This window comes from Hylobates moloch, unplaced genomic scaffold (assembly GCF_009828535.3).
Source record: "Hylobates moloch isolate HMO894 unplaced genomic scaffold, HMol_V3 SCAFFOLD_16, whole genome shotgun sequence".
NCBI classification, from domain to species: Eukaryota; Metazoa; Chordata; class Mammalia; order Primates; family Hylobatidae; genus Hylobates; species Hylobates moloch.
The window spans coordinates 31,434,135-31,450,708 of record NW_026652291.1 but is presented as its reverse complement, the minus strand read 5'-3'; the positions used below and the strand labels follow the sequence as shown (position 1 = coordinate 31,450,708).

General features: G+C 41.5%; 1 protein-coding gene across 5 annotated transcripts in view; it reads left to right on the top strand.

Annotated features, from left to right (window-relative positions):
- ZNF410 (zinc finger protein 410) overlaps nt 1–16,574 on the top strand; it is a 47,574-nt gene that overhangs the window by 12,923 nt on the left and 18,077 nt on the right. For all 5 annotated transcript variants that reach the window (XM_032180272.2, XM_032180270.2, XM_032180271.2 and 2 more), the window contains 3 exons: nt 5,972–6,122; nt 6,915–7,096; nt 11,346–11,435. In XM_032180272.2, coding sequence (XP_032036163.1) covers nt 5,972–6,122; nt 6,915–7,096; nt 11,346–11,435 — 423 coding nt within the window. The remainder of the gene's footprint in view (nt 1–5,971; nt 6,123–6,914; nt 7,097–11,345; nt 11,436–16,574) is intronic.

The following is a 16,574-nucleotide window of genomic DNA, read 5'->3' as shown; positions in this document are numbered from 1 at the left end:
GCAGAATCTTTGCTTATGTAGCATGTGTTGAATACTTTTTTAGGTCTGCTTCTGTGTTTTCTCATTAACATGTGACAACTCAATACTACATGGTTTAATGCTATCATTATCACAAACTAAGCTTAAGCACTTAGTACACAGTTGTTTGGAGTTTATGCAGATTATCTAGTATGTGCTTATTTTTTGATTACCATTCAAATGAAAATAAAAGGTTAAAATTTCTCATAGAGAACTAGAGTTCCCTATGAATATTTTGAAACATTAAATCTTTTTTTTTTTTTTTTTGGTCCTTTTTTTTCTTTTTTTGTGGAGAATGGGGTTTTGCTCTATTGCCAGACAGGTCTCAAACTCCTGGACTCAGGTTCTCCTCCTGCTTCTGGCTCCCTAAGTGCTGAGATTTTAGGTGTGAGCAACCATGCCCAGCCAAACTCTAAACTATTCGTTTTCAAAATACTTAGTTCTGTTTATGACTACCATAGTGCTACTTAGAATGATTCATTTTAACATTTTGGTGGGACCCTTAAAGTTCAGGTTCTTCCTGAGATGTATGTGCCAATCTCTGGATGCTGAAACCTTCAGCATTTCCTCTTACATTGAAGAAATACTGTCATATTTGCCAATGAGAAGCAGCGTAGGGAGGGGAGCTTGCAATTTAGAATCTGAGAGCTTGGGATCCAGGCCTGGCACCATCATTTACTAGTTCCTTGCCTTGGGCAGTTTAACCTCCCTTAGCTTCAATTTTCTTATGATCTGAACATAGAGATCAGACAGCTTTCCTGATTGGCTTATTATGGAGATTATGTAACATTCTATCTGAGAAATGTTATAATCAGCAAAGCATTGTGTGGATGTTTTTCTTACTCTCAAAGTATGTTGCCTTACTATCTTAACAACTACTTTGTATGCCTGAATATAAAATCACCCCAAATAGGCTGGGCGTTGTGGCTCACGCCTGTAATCCCTGCACTTTGGGAGGCTGAGGCAGGCAGATCATCTGAGGTCAGGAATTCAAGACCAGCCTGACCAACATGGAGAAACCCCGTCTCTACTAAAAATACAAAATTAGCTGGGCGTGGTGACGCATGCATGTAATCCCAGCTACTCAGGAAGGCCGAGACAGGAGAATTGCTTGAACCCGGGAGGCGGAGTGCAGTTGCAGTGAGTCGAGATCACACCACTGCACTCCAGCCTGGGCAACAAGAGCGAAACTTGGTCTCCCAAAAAAAAAAAAATCACCCCAAATACAAGACAATCTTTTATTTTCCAGCAAGATAATTCCCTAAAAGCCTTTTATTTTTTTCTAACTTAGTTATGTAAACCTTTAAGCATGTAGATAAAATTAACATTATAGGTTGCTATTTGGAAGCTTTATGATTTTGGTTATACATACACATTTTAATTAATTAATTATTTATTTTTTTGAGACTGAGTCTCACTCTGTTGCCCATTCTGGAGTGCAGCAGTGCAATCTCGGCTCACTGCAAACTCTGCCTCCTGGGCTCAAGTGATTCTCTGCCTCAGCCTCCCGAGTAGCTGGGACTACATATGCATGCCACCATGCCCAGCTAATTTTTGTATTTTTAGTAGACACAGGGTTTCACCATGTTGGCCATGGCTGGTCTCAAACTCCTGACCCAAGGTGATCTGCCGGCCTCGGCCTCCCGCAGTGCTGGGATTACATGCATAAGCCACCGCACCTGGTCCCACATACACATTTTAAATCATATGAAATATATCAATATTGCTTTCACCCACTAACACAAGCTTGTCCAACTCATGGCCTGTGGGCCACATGTGGCCCAGGATGCCTTTGAATGCAGCCCAACACAAATTCGTAAACTTTCTTAAAACATTATGAGATTTTGTTTGTTTGTTTGTTTTTAAAGCTCACCAGCTGTCATTAGTATTAGTATATTTTATGTGTGGTCCAAGACATTTCTTCTTTTAGTGTGGCTCAGGGAAGCCAAAAGATTGGACACCCTTGCACTAACATGTACTGAAGTGATTTTATTCAATATTTTAATGCATTTTTAACATAAATATCTTTGTCATTGTCGACACTGAAGTCACTTTGTGAGTCCTCTAGCATAGTTTTTCAGAGCACGTTATCTTCACTTACAATCTAAGTTGTTTGAAATACAGAAACGTTTTAGTTTTGCATAAGATGTTGTATATCAGGTCAGCAAAGGCCTTTGGGCCAAATCCCCACCTGTTTTTATAATTAAAGTTTTATGGGAACATAGGCATCCACATTACTTACAAATTGTCTAAGGCTGCTACTATGGCAAAGCTGAGTAGTTGTAACGGAAACCATACGGCAGCCGGGTGCAGTGGCTCACACCTGTAATCCCAGCACTTGGGGAGGCCAAGGTGGGCAGATCACTGGAGGTCAGGAGTTCAAGACCAGCCTGGCCAACATGGTAGAACTCAAATACACTCTTTTCTGAGGGATTTTTTTTTTTAATTAATTTTTTTTGCACACAAAAACAATAAACATTTTCTAATAATACATACAAACAAAAAGATGCGTATCAAACATATTAGGAAGGTTGCACATGGGAAGTCGGGGAATAGAAATGGGGGGTGGGAGTTAAAATAAATGAGAGAGGGACTTTATATGGGTCAGTGATAATAACTCAATCCTCTATTTGACAAAGAAGAGGGAGAAGGAAGAGGAAGAAAAAGAAAGTGGGATAAAGGATCAGAAAGGGAGGAAAATAGAAAAAATTAGAGTATGACTCCAGGGTAGACCTGTTTTGTTGTCACTGAGTTGGTTGGTTAGTTTGTCTGTTGTATTTTTCATGTTTCACCATGTTGGCCAGACTGGTCTCGAACTCCTAGCCCGAAGTGATCAACCCGCCTCGCCCCCCAGAGTGCCGGGACCACAGGCGTGAGCCACCACGTCCAGCCCCCACATTGCTTCTGGCCTCCGTGGTAGACCTCCGAGACGGAGCGGCCGGGCAGAGGCGCTCCTCACTTCCCAGACGGGGTGGCCAGGCAGAGACGCTCCTCACTTCTTCCCAGAGATAGGTGGCTGGGCAGAGGCGCTCTCCTCACTTCCCAGACAGGGCGGCCGGGCCGAGGCGTTCCTCACTTCCCAGACGGGGAGGCTTTTTTTTTTTTTTTTAGGGAAAAATTTGCCTTATATTTATTTGAGCATATATTGATAATCTTCATTCTTGAGCAGGAGGAGTTTCAATGATTTCTTAGCCTTGCCTTATTCTATGTATTCATTTTTCCTATTTTATGATTATATTAATATTCTTATTATATCTATAAAATGGAATCCAGAAAGCCCTTACTATCACTGATTTGAATCACTGTATTAGCATGATATTTTTGGCCGGTGCAGTGGCTCCTGCCTGTAATCCCAGCACTTTGGGTGGCCAAGGCAGGTGGATCTGTTGAGCTCAGGAGACCAGCCTGGGCAACATGGCAAAACCCCATCTCTACCAAAAAAATAGAAAAAATTAGCCAGGTATGGTGGTGCACACCTGTCTCTAGTCCTAGCTACTTGGGAGGCTGAGGTGGGAGGATCTCCTGAGCTGGGGAGGTTGAGGCTGCAGTGAACTGAGATCATGCCACTGGATTCCAGCCTGGGCAACAAAATGAGACCCTGTGTCAAAAAAAAAAAAAAAAAAGAAAAGAAAAAAACTAAAAGAAAAAAGCATGATGTTAACAGACCTTTCATTAGAAATCAATTAGCTGGAGTTCTGGGGTTGGTGGGAAGATTCCTTCATGGCATATGTATTTTTGTGCTATATGTGTAGATTTTTTTTTTTTTGAAACGGAGTCTCGCTCTGTCGCCCAGGCTGGAGTGCAGTGGCACGATCTCAGCTCACTGCCAGCTCCACCTCCTGGGTTCACACCATTCTCCTGCCTCAGCCTCCCGAGTAGCTGGGACTACAGGCTCCCGCCACCACGCCCAGCTAATTTTTTTTTTTTTTTTTTTGTATTTTTAGTAGAGACGGGGTTTCACTGTGTTAGCCAGGATGGTCTTGATCTCCTGACCTCATGATCTGCCACCTCGGCCTCCCAAAGTGCTGGGATTACAGGCCTGAGCCACTGTGCCTGGCCCTGATATTTTTCAAGTAAACACATTTTTAAAAACCTTGGGGCAATATTAAAGAAAAAGTTAATAGTAACTAGCAGGAAGCATCTTAGGTTCTGCTCTGACCTTGGAGCAATTAGTTTTATGACTAGTATTTGGTAAAGTATAGCAAGGAGAAGATTAATAGATGGGACAGAAACTGCCTTTGATTAACCATCAGGTTCTAGGGGTTGTGATAGGTACAACATATATATTCTACTTTTGGCTATTGAGGGGGAAATTTGGAGATACAAATCTTTTTTTTTTTTTTTTTTTTTTTTTTGAGACGGAGTCTTGCTCTGTCACCCAGGCTGGAGTGCAGTGGCGCGATCTCGGCTCACTGCAAGCTCCGCCTCCCGGGTTCACGCCATTCTCCTGCCTCAGCCTCTCCGAGTAGCTGGGACTACAGGCGCCTGCCACCACACCCGGCTAATTTTTTTGTATTTTTAGTAGAGACGGGGTTTCACCATGGTCTCGATCTCCTGACCTCATGATCCGCCCGCCTCAGCCTCCCAAAGTGCTGGGATTACAAGCGTGAGCCACCGCGCCCGGCCTGGAGATATAAATCTTATTGCTAAGGTATATATTAGTGGAAAGATACACTGCCTGCATATGTTCATAGCAGAATTAAATGACTTAATTTTTTTCTCTATTGATGTTCAAGTATTTCTTGAAGAAAGTGAAAGAAAAGGACCACCACTTGCTAATCTGGAATTTATATAAAATTTTTTAAGTAACTGATTTTGTTTACATTTAAGGGAGGCACTTTGTACTCCTCTCCTCACCTCTCTTTATTCTGTTGACCAAAACTCCGGTAGATATTTTCTCTTACTTTTTAAAATGTGGTTAGAAATTTAAAAATCATCTGAGTTTTTGAATTCCTTAAGTATTTAAAAGAAGGGTGGTACAGGAAATTGGAAGGTGGTTCTTAGTTTCCAGAATGACAGGAAATAGCCAAATTCATTTCAGAAGATGGAAATCTAAAAATGGCTGTCAAAGAAAGCCCACATTGAACCAGAATGACTACTTCTTCTTAAAATACGGTGGGATTTTTTGTTTGTTTGTTTTTGAAACAGGGTCTTACTCTGTTGCCTAGACTGGAGTGCAGTGGTGCAATCTCGGCTCACTGCAGCCTCCGCCTCCCAGACACAAGCAAAATACAGTGTTTTTAATTACTCAGAACTTTGTCATCTTTGTAGCACCCTACTCGGGTAGTGTTGCTATCCCTGCTTCTCCACCAAACTGTGTAATGCAAAGTGGTTTTAATTCTGATTTCTAATAGCAAACCATTTTGGATATCTCTTACATTTGTCAAAGAGGCCTAGTCTTGTGAAACAAAGCATGATAGTTTTTGGTAGTTTTTCTGGAGTAAGGGAATGAAGATGTAGAACACTTGCATTTCTATTGTTTTATTATATTTATTTATTTTTTGACAGATTCTTGCTCTGTCACCCAGGCTGGAGTGCAGTGGTGCAGTCACAGCTCACTATACCCTCAACCTCCCAGGCTTAAGTGATCTTCCTGCCTCAGCCTTGGAGCCTCAACTACAGGACTGCACCACCATGCCTGTCTAATTTTTGTTTGTTTGTTTGTTTGTGTTTTGTAAAGATACGGTTTCACCATGTTGCCCATGCTAGTCTCGGAACACCTGAGCTCAAGCAGTCCTCCCACCTTGGCTTCCCAAAGTGCTTGGGATTATAGGTGTGAGCACCATGCCTGGCCAAGTTTCTGCTGTTAAGTGCGTACAAAGATAACTGGGGAAGATGAAGATAGATGTCTGATTAATGATCACTAGGAGTAAAATATAGCAGCTTTACTGTTTGAGCCTAAATATCTGAGTAGGGTCCTTCCTTGGATTACAAATATGTGACTCTGTTACAGGAGAAAATGTCCACCTTGGTTCTGGTGATGGACAACCAAAAGATTCTGGGCCCCTTCCTCAAGTGGAAAAGAAGCTCAAGTGTACAGTTGAAGGTTGTGACCGGACATTTGTATGGCCAGCTCACTTTAAATACCACCTCAAGACTCATCGGTGAGCAAATCCGAGATCTCATATTTGGATATACGTTGATGCAAAAGTTGATTCTTCCAGAGGAACTTGTCCCTCAGGTTGACAAATTACAGGAAAGTAGGGACTCCAGTTAACTTCTGGTTAAGATGTCCTTTTTTCTTTAATAGAAGGATTTGCATGTCTCATTTATCTCGTTCTTGATAAATATTTAATAAGACATTTGGGACCTAAAGGCCTTAAACCAAGAGTTCTCAAATTTTATTATAAAACATATTTCCTTTGAGAACTTAAAAGTAACAAATAAGCATGGGCTCCTACCTTGAACCTATGAAATCAGTTTAAGGGGTGGTGCTAGGCATCTGTAGTTTTTTGTTTGATATTTTTTTATTTAAGAGACAGGATCTCACTTTGTCACCCAGGCTGGAGTACAGTGGCACCATCATAGCTCACTGCAGCCTCGAACTCCTGTGCTCAAGTCATCTTCCTACATCAGCCTCACTTGGGATTACAGGCTTGCACCACCACACCTGGCTAATTAAAAAGAATTTTTTTAGAGACAGGGTCTCGCTATGTTGCCCAAGCTGATCTCAAACTCCTGGGCTCAAGTAATCTTCCTGCCTCAGCCTCCAGAGTAGCTGGGATTACAGGCGTGAGCCACCACCCAGCTATAGTTTTAACGAAGTCTTCAGTTGATTCTGATATATCCAGTTTTTGGACTTAACTGTTTGCCTTGAGAGTCAGTAGGGGCTTTGACTTGTCATCTCTTGCAAAGAGTATTTTCAGATATTTTTCCTTATGTGATTATTTTTGCAGAAATGACCGCTCCTTCATCTGTCCTGCAGAAGGTTGTGGGAAAAGCTTCTATGTGCTGCAGAGGCTGAAGGTGCACATGAGGACCCACAATGGAGAGAAGCCCTTTATGTGCCATGAGTCTGGCTGTGGTAAGCAGTTTACTACAGCTGGAAACCTGAAGAACCACCGGCGCATCCACACAGGTGTGTGCAGCACCAACATTCCTTTGGGCAGTCTACTCCTTGGCTCTGCATGTTTGCCTCTTCTTACGAAAAACTCAAGTGGGAATAGAAATGAAGGTCTGAGGTTGTTGCTAGAACTCTGAAGATGGGATTTCTTTTTCAAATGACTTGTTGCACTTATAATAACATTTATTGTATTTTTACCTGTGTGTGTAGAGTGGACAATGTTGATTTCTGTCTTCAGGAGCCTAACCTGTAGGGAGAGCTGTAAGACCTTCTCAGACAACAATGATGTGGGGAGATGTGGACAAAATCAGTCTGTGTTCAAATCTTTCTGAACACTGTGCAGTTATGATTTTGGGCAGTAACATTTATCGAGTCACAAACCATGCAGAACCTGTTCTAGGCACTAAATGGGGCAGGGTGGGAAAAAATACAAAAGATAAGATATAATCCCTGACTTTCGTGTTAGAGCCTCACAACATGAGAAACAGAATAGAGAAGTGAATTATTCTGGGTCACACAGTATGTTAATATCACAGGAGCAAAATAAAGATTCCTTGACTCTTAGTCTAAGAGTCCAAGGGTGATTTTCCAAGCCACTTGGTCCAGCGTGTGCTAGTCTCTAGCCAAAGTGTAATCACTGAACCCAGACCACTCTTAGAATGTGTAACTGTTCTTCCCCACTTCCTTGCCACTTTCATTGACTCTTCTTGATTCTTCTTGATTCTTGCATTGGCAAAATGACAGCAGGTAAAATTAAAAGGCATATATATATATATGGCATATATAAAATGCATATATAAAAATATAAGGCATATATAAAATATAAAAATAAAAGGCATGTATGTGTGTGTATATATATATAAAATAAAATATATATATTATATATATATAAAAGGCATATATATGTGTGTGTATATATATATATATACACACACACACATACTTTTTTTTTTTGAGATGGGGTCTTGCTCTGTCGCCAGGCTAGAGTGCAGTGGCGAGATCTCGGCTCACTACAAGCTCCACCTCCTGGGTTCACGCCATTCTCCTGCCTCAGCCTCCTGAGTAGCTGGGACTACAGGCGCCCGCCACCATGCCTAGCTAATTTTTTTTGTTTGTATTTTTAGTAGAGACAGAGTTTCACCGTGTTAGCCAGGATGGTCTCGATCGCCTGACCTCGTGATCCGCCCACCTCAGCCTCCCAAAGTGCTGGGATTACAGGCTTGAGCCACTGTGCCCAGCCTACACTTTTTTTTTTTTTTTTTAATTAGTCAAATGCAGTAGTGAGAAGAGGGGAAAAAGTAAAACAAGGCACTTGATCTGTAACTGACTGTGAACATCAGTTGAGATAACTCACTACCTTCGGACCAGCCCATTGTTGTAGCATTTGATAACTCTGAACATCATCTTAAAATGCTTTCTTTTTTTCTTATTTATTTATTTTTGAGACAGAGTCTCACTCTGTTGCCCAGGCTGGAGTGCAGTGATGTGATCTCAGCTCACTGCAACCTTTGCCTCCTGGGTTCAAGCTTTTCTCATGCCTCAGCCTCCCAGTAGCTGGGATTACAGGTGTGCACCACCACGCCCAGACAATTGTTGTATTTCTAGTAGAGACCGGGTTTTGCCATGTTGGCCAGGCTGTTCTCAAACTCCTGACCTCAAGTGATCCGCCGACCTTGCCCTCCCAAAGTGCTGAGATTACATATGTGAACCACCACGCCCAGCCTTAAAATGCTTTCACTTCAAAATACGACCTGATTTTCCCATTGTTTTTTTTTCTCTTTCTATCTAGCTTTTATCTCTGTTAATCTCTGAATGTCTCACCAGTTTCAGAATTTCTTGTTCCTTCTCTTTTACTCAGTGTACTCTCTTGTCATAATCTCAGGCCTCAATTTAATTATTTCTCCCTAGATGCCTCACAGATCTGAATCTCAATAATTAATATCATAATAAAAGCATTTGTTGAGGCACTTTAATATGTACTAACAACATACACATTATCTCATTTAATCTTTAAGGTAACTTTATGCATTAGATACTATACTTATTGATAAAGGAACAGAAGATTAGAGAGAGAAGTAACTTGCCCAACATCATGCAGGTAGGAAATGGCAGAGCTGGAATTTGAGTTCTGATATGACCCCAAAGCTCTTCCAAGGATTTTATTTTTAAATGCTGACAACTCAGTTTATCTCAAATGTCAAAATTGACTTCAAATCTTTATTAGTAGTAATGATAGTAAAGCTGCAGTTCAGGTCGGGCGCAGTGGCTCACACCTGTAATCCCAGCACTTTGGGAGGCTGAGGTGAGCACATCACTTGAGGGCAGGAGTTCGAGACCAGCTTGGCCAACACGGTGAAACCCCATCTCCACTAAAAACACAATTAGCCAGGCATGGTGATGGGTGCCTGTAATCCCAGTTACTTGGGGGGCTGAGGCAGGAGAATTGCTTGAACCCGGGAGTTAGAGGTTGCAGTGAGCTGAGATTGCGCCACTACACTCCATCCTGGGAGACAGAGCGAGACTCCATCTCAAAAAAAAAAAATTTTGACTGGGTGCAGTGGCTCACACCTGTAATCCCAGCACTTTGGGAGGCCGAGGCGAGTGGATCACCTGAGGTCAGGAGTTCCAGACCAGCCTGACCAACATGGTGAAATCCCGTCTCTACTAAAAATACAAAAATTAGTTGGGGCATGGTGGCACATGCCTGTAATCCCAGCTACTAGGGAGGCTGAGGCAGGAGAATCGCTTGAACCCAGGAGACAGAGGATGCAGTGAGTGGAGATTGTGCCATTGTACTCCAAACTGGGCAACAAGAGCAAAACTCTGTCTCAAAAAAAAAAATAAATAAAGCTGTTAATTCAGTGGCTTACTATGAGGGCTTACTATGTGCCAGGCACTATGCTGAATATTTACCTGGTATTTAATCCTCAAAACACTCTTTTGAAATTGTATTATCTCCATATTATAGATGAAAAGCTGATTTTTAGAGAGATTAAACACCTTCCCCATGCAAATAAGTGGTAGTGCCAGGATTTGAAGTCAGAATTGGATTAACAGACCCCAAAGGCCATGTTTTTCACCCTTTTGCTGCATTGCCTTTTAAACCTCTTCCTTCTCCTGTGTCCCTTATCCCAGTGAAATAACTGTCCTCTCAAGTTTCCAAATAGGCAGGTATGTCCCCTAACCAGCTTGATGCAGAGATTTCATGCTATTACATTCTATGTAGAATCTTTTTCTAAATCCTTTTTGTTTTTTTAGTTCTTTAGTTCATCTTTCGAAACATTTGACCTTGTTATTATTAAAATGTTTTTTTGACATTTGTTCTGTTATATATATTAGTATATTGCTCATTCTTTCAATAACTTTTTGAGTACCTAGCATTCTGAGGGATGAGTATACAAATAAAGCATTGAAAAAAGCTACCGCTGGAGAGTCTCAAACATTAAACTGTGTGGTACAGTCTAAAAGAATAGTATAATCTAGCAGTGCTGTTCCCTCCTAGAAAGCTCAGTTCCCGTATTGACACTGTGCCAGCCTTACTTGCCATTTTCTGAACTTTCCCTGGGCACTCTGTTTCAAGGCTCCGCTCACACTATTCCTGGTGCCTGAAATTTCCTTCCATCCTTGTCATCTTTTAGATGAACTCGGAAATTCAGCTGCTTACAAAAATTACTGCAACGGAGCACTTTTTTTTTTGTATTTATGAATTCATTTGTCTGTCTCACACTAGTCTGTGACCCTTGGAGGACAGAGACTGCATCTTTTTTGTTTGTTTTTTTGAGACAGGGTCTCTCTCTCTCTAGCCCAGGCTTGAGCCCAGGAATTTGAAATCAGTCTGGGAAACATAGTGAGACTTCATCTCCAAAAAAATTATACTTTTAGATGGATCTAGAAACTGAGTCATAAAGAAAATTGATGTAAGGTAAAAATCCTGACAGCATATACAGTATTAATCTTGATATCCTCAGAGGGTAGGAGTCACTGAAGAAGGTAGGTTAATGCAACTCTCCAGCTCTTGGGCCAGGAGGGAGAAGGAAATATAGGCTTACATTCCAAGGAAAAGGGCAAGGCTGTCTGGTGGGATATATACTAAAAGATCATTGAGAGGCAACACTTGTTAGGTAGCCCAGTTGAAATTATAACATGAATTAAATAAATCAGAGTAGGTAAGTCATTCGACTCTGAATAAAGTTGGTGGGAAAAAAGAGTAACAGGTAATCAGTTCATCAGAAGACTGAGTCTTTATCTCATTTTCTGTCTCTAGGAGAGAAACCTTTCCTTTGTGAAGCCCAAGGATGTGGCCGTTCCTTTGCTGAGTATTCTAGCCTCCGAAAACATCTGGTGGTTCACTCAGGTATCAGAACCTTTGCCATCCATAGATTTTAGGAAAAGTAGACAAAAGAATAAAAGGGTTGTGGGGGTGATATAAAGACATCTACAAAGAACCAAACTGTTCACTATAAAGATAGAAAGCTTCTCATCATCATGACAGAATCAGAAATCAAGGCCCTTAATTCTTATAATCAAGTGTGGGGTGGGGAGACATCTAATTATTATTTTCAGCTGTGTTTCTAATATAGCCTTCTTTTGAAGAGATCAGCAAATTCGTTTGGCACTCTGCCGGGTGCTTTATAAGTTACATAAAACACGGACCCTCTTCTTTAGGAATTGACATTTTTATCCTTGGGGAGGATTTCGTATCAGAAGAAAGTAAAAAGGCTGATATAAGTTGTAGCAGCACCAGTACTATTACTGCCTTCTGAGCAGGTGTTAGTGATCCTGCTTGAGTCACCATTTTGGCAGAAACTATGCCTTTGGCAAATAGAACCACAAACCTTATCATTGCAGATGTGGAGAAGAGAAAAGAGGAGTAAGATTTAGTGACCCATTTTCTGTTTGGAGCCTTAAATTAATTCCCTGCAGTTCTGTCGGTTTGCTCACTCTGTGCAGATATATCTCATCCTCTCAACCAGAAGTCAGGTACAGCCCAGGGAAAAACCTGTATCTTGTTAGAAGGACTTTTTTCCTGTAGGACATGGTGATTTACTTGGAAAACAAGACGGGCAAGGTAGTTTAAGAAGGGCCTAAAATGCCAGGAAGGAGAGTTTGTGGAGCCTACTGGAGGTACAACCTGATGAGAACTTAGCTTCCTGAAGATTAATCTGGCAGTGATGCAGAAGCTAAACTAAAACAGGAAGAGATGAGAAGACTTTTTTTCAGTCTGGTCAAGAAGTCTGCTCCAGTGTAGTGGCAGGGAGCATGGAAAGAGACCCAGTGGAAGAATCTGTTCAACTCCACAAATGATTGGCTGGCTATAAAGTTATACAGAAATGGAGGCAGCAGGTGAGGATTATTGATTCAAGAAGCATGGTAGTGGCTGGGCGTAGTGGCTCACACCTGTAATCCCAATACTTTGGGAGGCCGAGGTGGGTGGATCACTTGAGGTCAGGAGTTCGAGACCAGCCTGACCAACATGGTGAACCCCTGCTGAGATCAGCCTACTAAAAAAATAAAAAATTATCCGGGTGTGGTGGCACATGCCTGTAATCCCAGCTACTTGGGAGGCTGAGGCAGGAGAATTGCTTGAACCTGGGAGGTGGAGGTTGCAATGAGCTGAGATTGCGCCGTTGCACTCCAGCCTGAGCAACAAGAGCGAAACTCCATCTCAAAAAAAAAAACAAAAAACATGGTAGTTTCAGGAGGTTGAGGCCGCAGTGAGTTGTGATTGCACCACTGCACTCCAGCCTGGGTGATAGGGCGCGACCCTGTCTCAAAAAAAAAAAAAAAAGAAAAAGTGGTAGTGAAGATAAGGAGGGAAAGGGGGCTTTCCAGTTGTCAGGCTGACTCACATATTTATAAGAGGGGTTAGAAAAGTGTTGGATGATGCGTGCTAGAGGGGCTCTGTAGACTAGCCTTGTAAGTTTGTTGGAGGTGAGAAAGTTCCTGGCACACAACAGCTTTTTAGAATTTGTTGATTGAGTGAACCAATTAGAATGAATAAAAGGATTGCTAAGTAACAGTGAATGAGGACATAGCTGAGAATAAGTAGCATAACTTTTTTTAGTAGACCTGTTCAGATTTTATTACTTTTCTCTGCTACTGCTTAACAGTTTAAAAGCTGGACACTGGAGAAAATAGGTGATGGAGGTTAATCAGAGCAGAGGCTTGCTGAGGAAGAGATGAACTCAAGGAGGGGAGGGATTCTAGAATGGAATCAGGTCATTGTTGAATGACTGGCCATGGGAAACAAGAGGAAGCCAGAACATGAGAAGTGGAGAGGAGGAACTGGAAGTTACTTATGAGGAAAGCAAGCTACTGCAGCGGGAGCAAGGAAGTTGGAGAGTTATAATCTATCAGGGATGCACATTTCAGAGTTGAGATCTTAGAAGTAGAGCAGTTTTTTAATATGATGACAAGTTCTAAGCAGAGGTGGCAAACTAGTATCCTATAGGCTAGATGTGGACTTCAGATGTGTTTTGCTTGGATTGTAGAGCGTTTTTATTTTACTTTACTGTGTCAGATTATGTGAAAGATTCACCAAAGTAGAGGAATTTTTTTTTACATAGCAACAGTGGTGTTATACTTGTAAAAATTAATAATTCCTTGGTTTTATCTTATAACCAATCCATGTTCAGTTTTTTCTACTTGTTTCGAAAATGTCTTTTAAAGTTGGTTTGTTTAAATCAGGATCCAAAAAGATCCAATATTATATTTGGTTATTAAGTCTTTAAAAATCTAGATCTTTCTACATTGAGTTTTTTTTGTTGTTGTTGTTTGTTTTTTTCATAGAGTTGTTGCAAAACAGAGTCAGTTGAGTCCTATAGAATACTCCACATTCTGGATATATTGGTTTGCTTCCATTTATGTCATTTAACTTGTTTCCCTACATTTCCTATAAATGTAAGTAAGCTCTAAAAGCTTCAAAGTTTGGAAGTTTTGGGCAAGAATATGTCAGAGATGGTTCTGTGTGCTTCGTTTTGTGTCAATCAGGAAGCTCACAGTGCTTGGTTGTCAAAATTGATCCATGGGTTCAGCTGGCCTGATCCCTGTATTATAAAGCTCCCTATGAACCTTTCACTTTCTCTCTTTTTTTTTTTTGAGACAGTATTATTCTGTTGTCCAGGTGAGAGTGCAGTGGCATGATCTTGGCTCACTGCAGCCTCCGCCTCCTGGGTTCAAGCAATTCTCCTGTCTCAGCCACCCGAGTAGCTGGTATTACAGGCGTGTGCCACCACGCCTGACTAATTTTTGTATTTTTACTAGAGACAGGGTTTCACCATGTGGCCAGGCTGGTCTTGAACTCCTGACCTCAAGTGTTCTGCCTGCCTTGGCCTCCCAAAATGCTGGGATTACAGGCACGTGCCACCACACCCAGCCAACCTTTCACCTTTTGATTTCATTCCTAAATTATACCTGAATCTCTTAATTCATTAAGGATTGTAAAATGGTGGTTTTTCTTATTCCTTTACTCTTTTCACATTAGTTGGAATTCTTCTCTACTGTGGGACTCTTTAGTTGGACTCTTTTCCACTAATATCAAGTAGCGCTATTTGATCATTTGCATAGGCAAGACAGGATAAATATATAATTCTTTTAATTGTGAATTTTGAGAATAAGGAATTGATGCTCTAGTTACTTCTAGTATTTCATGTTTGATGCTATTTCAAATGAAATGTTTTCTTGATTTTATTTTTGAGTTGTTCATTGCTAGTATATAGAAATACAATTGAATTTTGTACATTGATCTTGCAACCTTGGTAAATGTTTGAGTTTTAGTAGTTTCTTTTTCTTTTTTCTTCCAGCTTTTTAGTTCAGGGGTACATGTGTAGGATGTGCAGGTTTGTTACATAGGTAAAGGTGTCCCTTGGTGGTTTGCTGCACAGACCATTCCATCACCTAGATATTAAGCCCAGCATCCATTAGCTATTCTTCCTGATGTTCTCCCCCTCCTCCTACACCCTATTTTTTTTCTTTTCTGTTTATTTTTTTAGAGACAAAGTCTCACTCTATTGCCCAGGCTAGAGTGCAGTGGCACCGTCATAGCTCACTGAAGCCTTTGAACTCCTGGGAACAAGTGATCTTCCCACCTCAGCCTCCCCAGTAGCTGGGACTGAGGCAGAAATTTAAAAATAAATATGCATTCATTCACTCCAAGAAAAGTAACAAGCAAGGCAAGGGTTAAAAAGAAAAGAACAAGTTTTCCTCTGCCTAGCAAGCTCACTTCAAGGACAGTTATAAGATAACGTTGTTTGAGAAGCCAAGGCCAAAGGAATGGACTCCAGACACCCCCTCTTCCAGAGCAAGGTTGAAGGAAAAAAGAAAGACAAATTCCTTTACTGTTACTCCTTTCCCTGGCTTCTTAAGCATAACTATGTTTTACAAATGTCTGTATTTAGCTGGTTCTTATTTTTCTTTCAGTGCAGCTACAAGGTCACCACCTATGCAAGGCCACAAGTTATGCTGTGCTATAGAGTATGTGACTTGTCATGATTAACTGCTTTTGTTTTACTTTTGTAAGTCCGCTTATAAAAACCCCACTCCATCTTTGTTTAATGCTCAGCTTTTTGGATGTGAATCCACTGAGCTGGTGCGTACCTAAAATAAACAATCCTCCTGTTCTCCATATCAGTCTTTCCAGTCCTCAGTTTCCCGCAACAGGACTACAGGCTCACACCACCACATCTAGCTAATTTCTATTTTTTTGTAGAAATGGAGTCTTTTTGTGTTGCCTGGGCTGGTCCTGAACTCCTGGCCTCAAGTGATATTCCCACCTTGGCCTCCCAAAATGTTGGGATTACAGGCATGAGCCACCACACCTGGCTGAGTTTTAGTAGTTTTTAAAAAATAGATTTCTTAGTGTTTTCTACATAAAAGATCATATCATCTGAGATTAAAGATAGTTTTGCTTCTTCCTTTCCAGTCTAGGTGCCTTTAATTTCCTTTTTTTCTTCCTTTTTTTTGAGACATGGTCTCCCTCTGTTGCTCAGGTTGGAGTGCAGTGGCATGATCATGGTTCACTGCAGCCTCGACCTCCTGGGCTTGGGCAGTCCTTCCACATCAGCCTCCCGAGGCTGGGACTACAGGCACATGCCCAGCTTTTTCTTTTTCTTTTTTTTTTTGAGTCTCGCTGTGTTACCCAGGCTGGAATACAGTGGCGCAGTCTTGGCTCACTGCAACCTCCACCTCCCAGGTTCAAGTGATTCTCCTGCCTCAGCCTCCCGAGTAGCTGGGATTACAGGCATGCACCACCATGCCCGGCTAATTTTTGTATTTTTGATAGAGATGGGTTTTCATCATGTTGGCCAGGCTAGTCTTAACTCCTGACCTCAAGTGATCTGCCCGCCTTGGCCTCCCAAAGTGCTGGGATTACAGGCATGAGCCACCGTGCCTGGTCCTCAGCTAGTTTTTTAAAAAAATTGTTACAGAGACAGGGTCTCGCCATATTGCCCAGGCTGGTTTCACACTCCTGGGATCAAGCAGTCTTCCTGTCTCA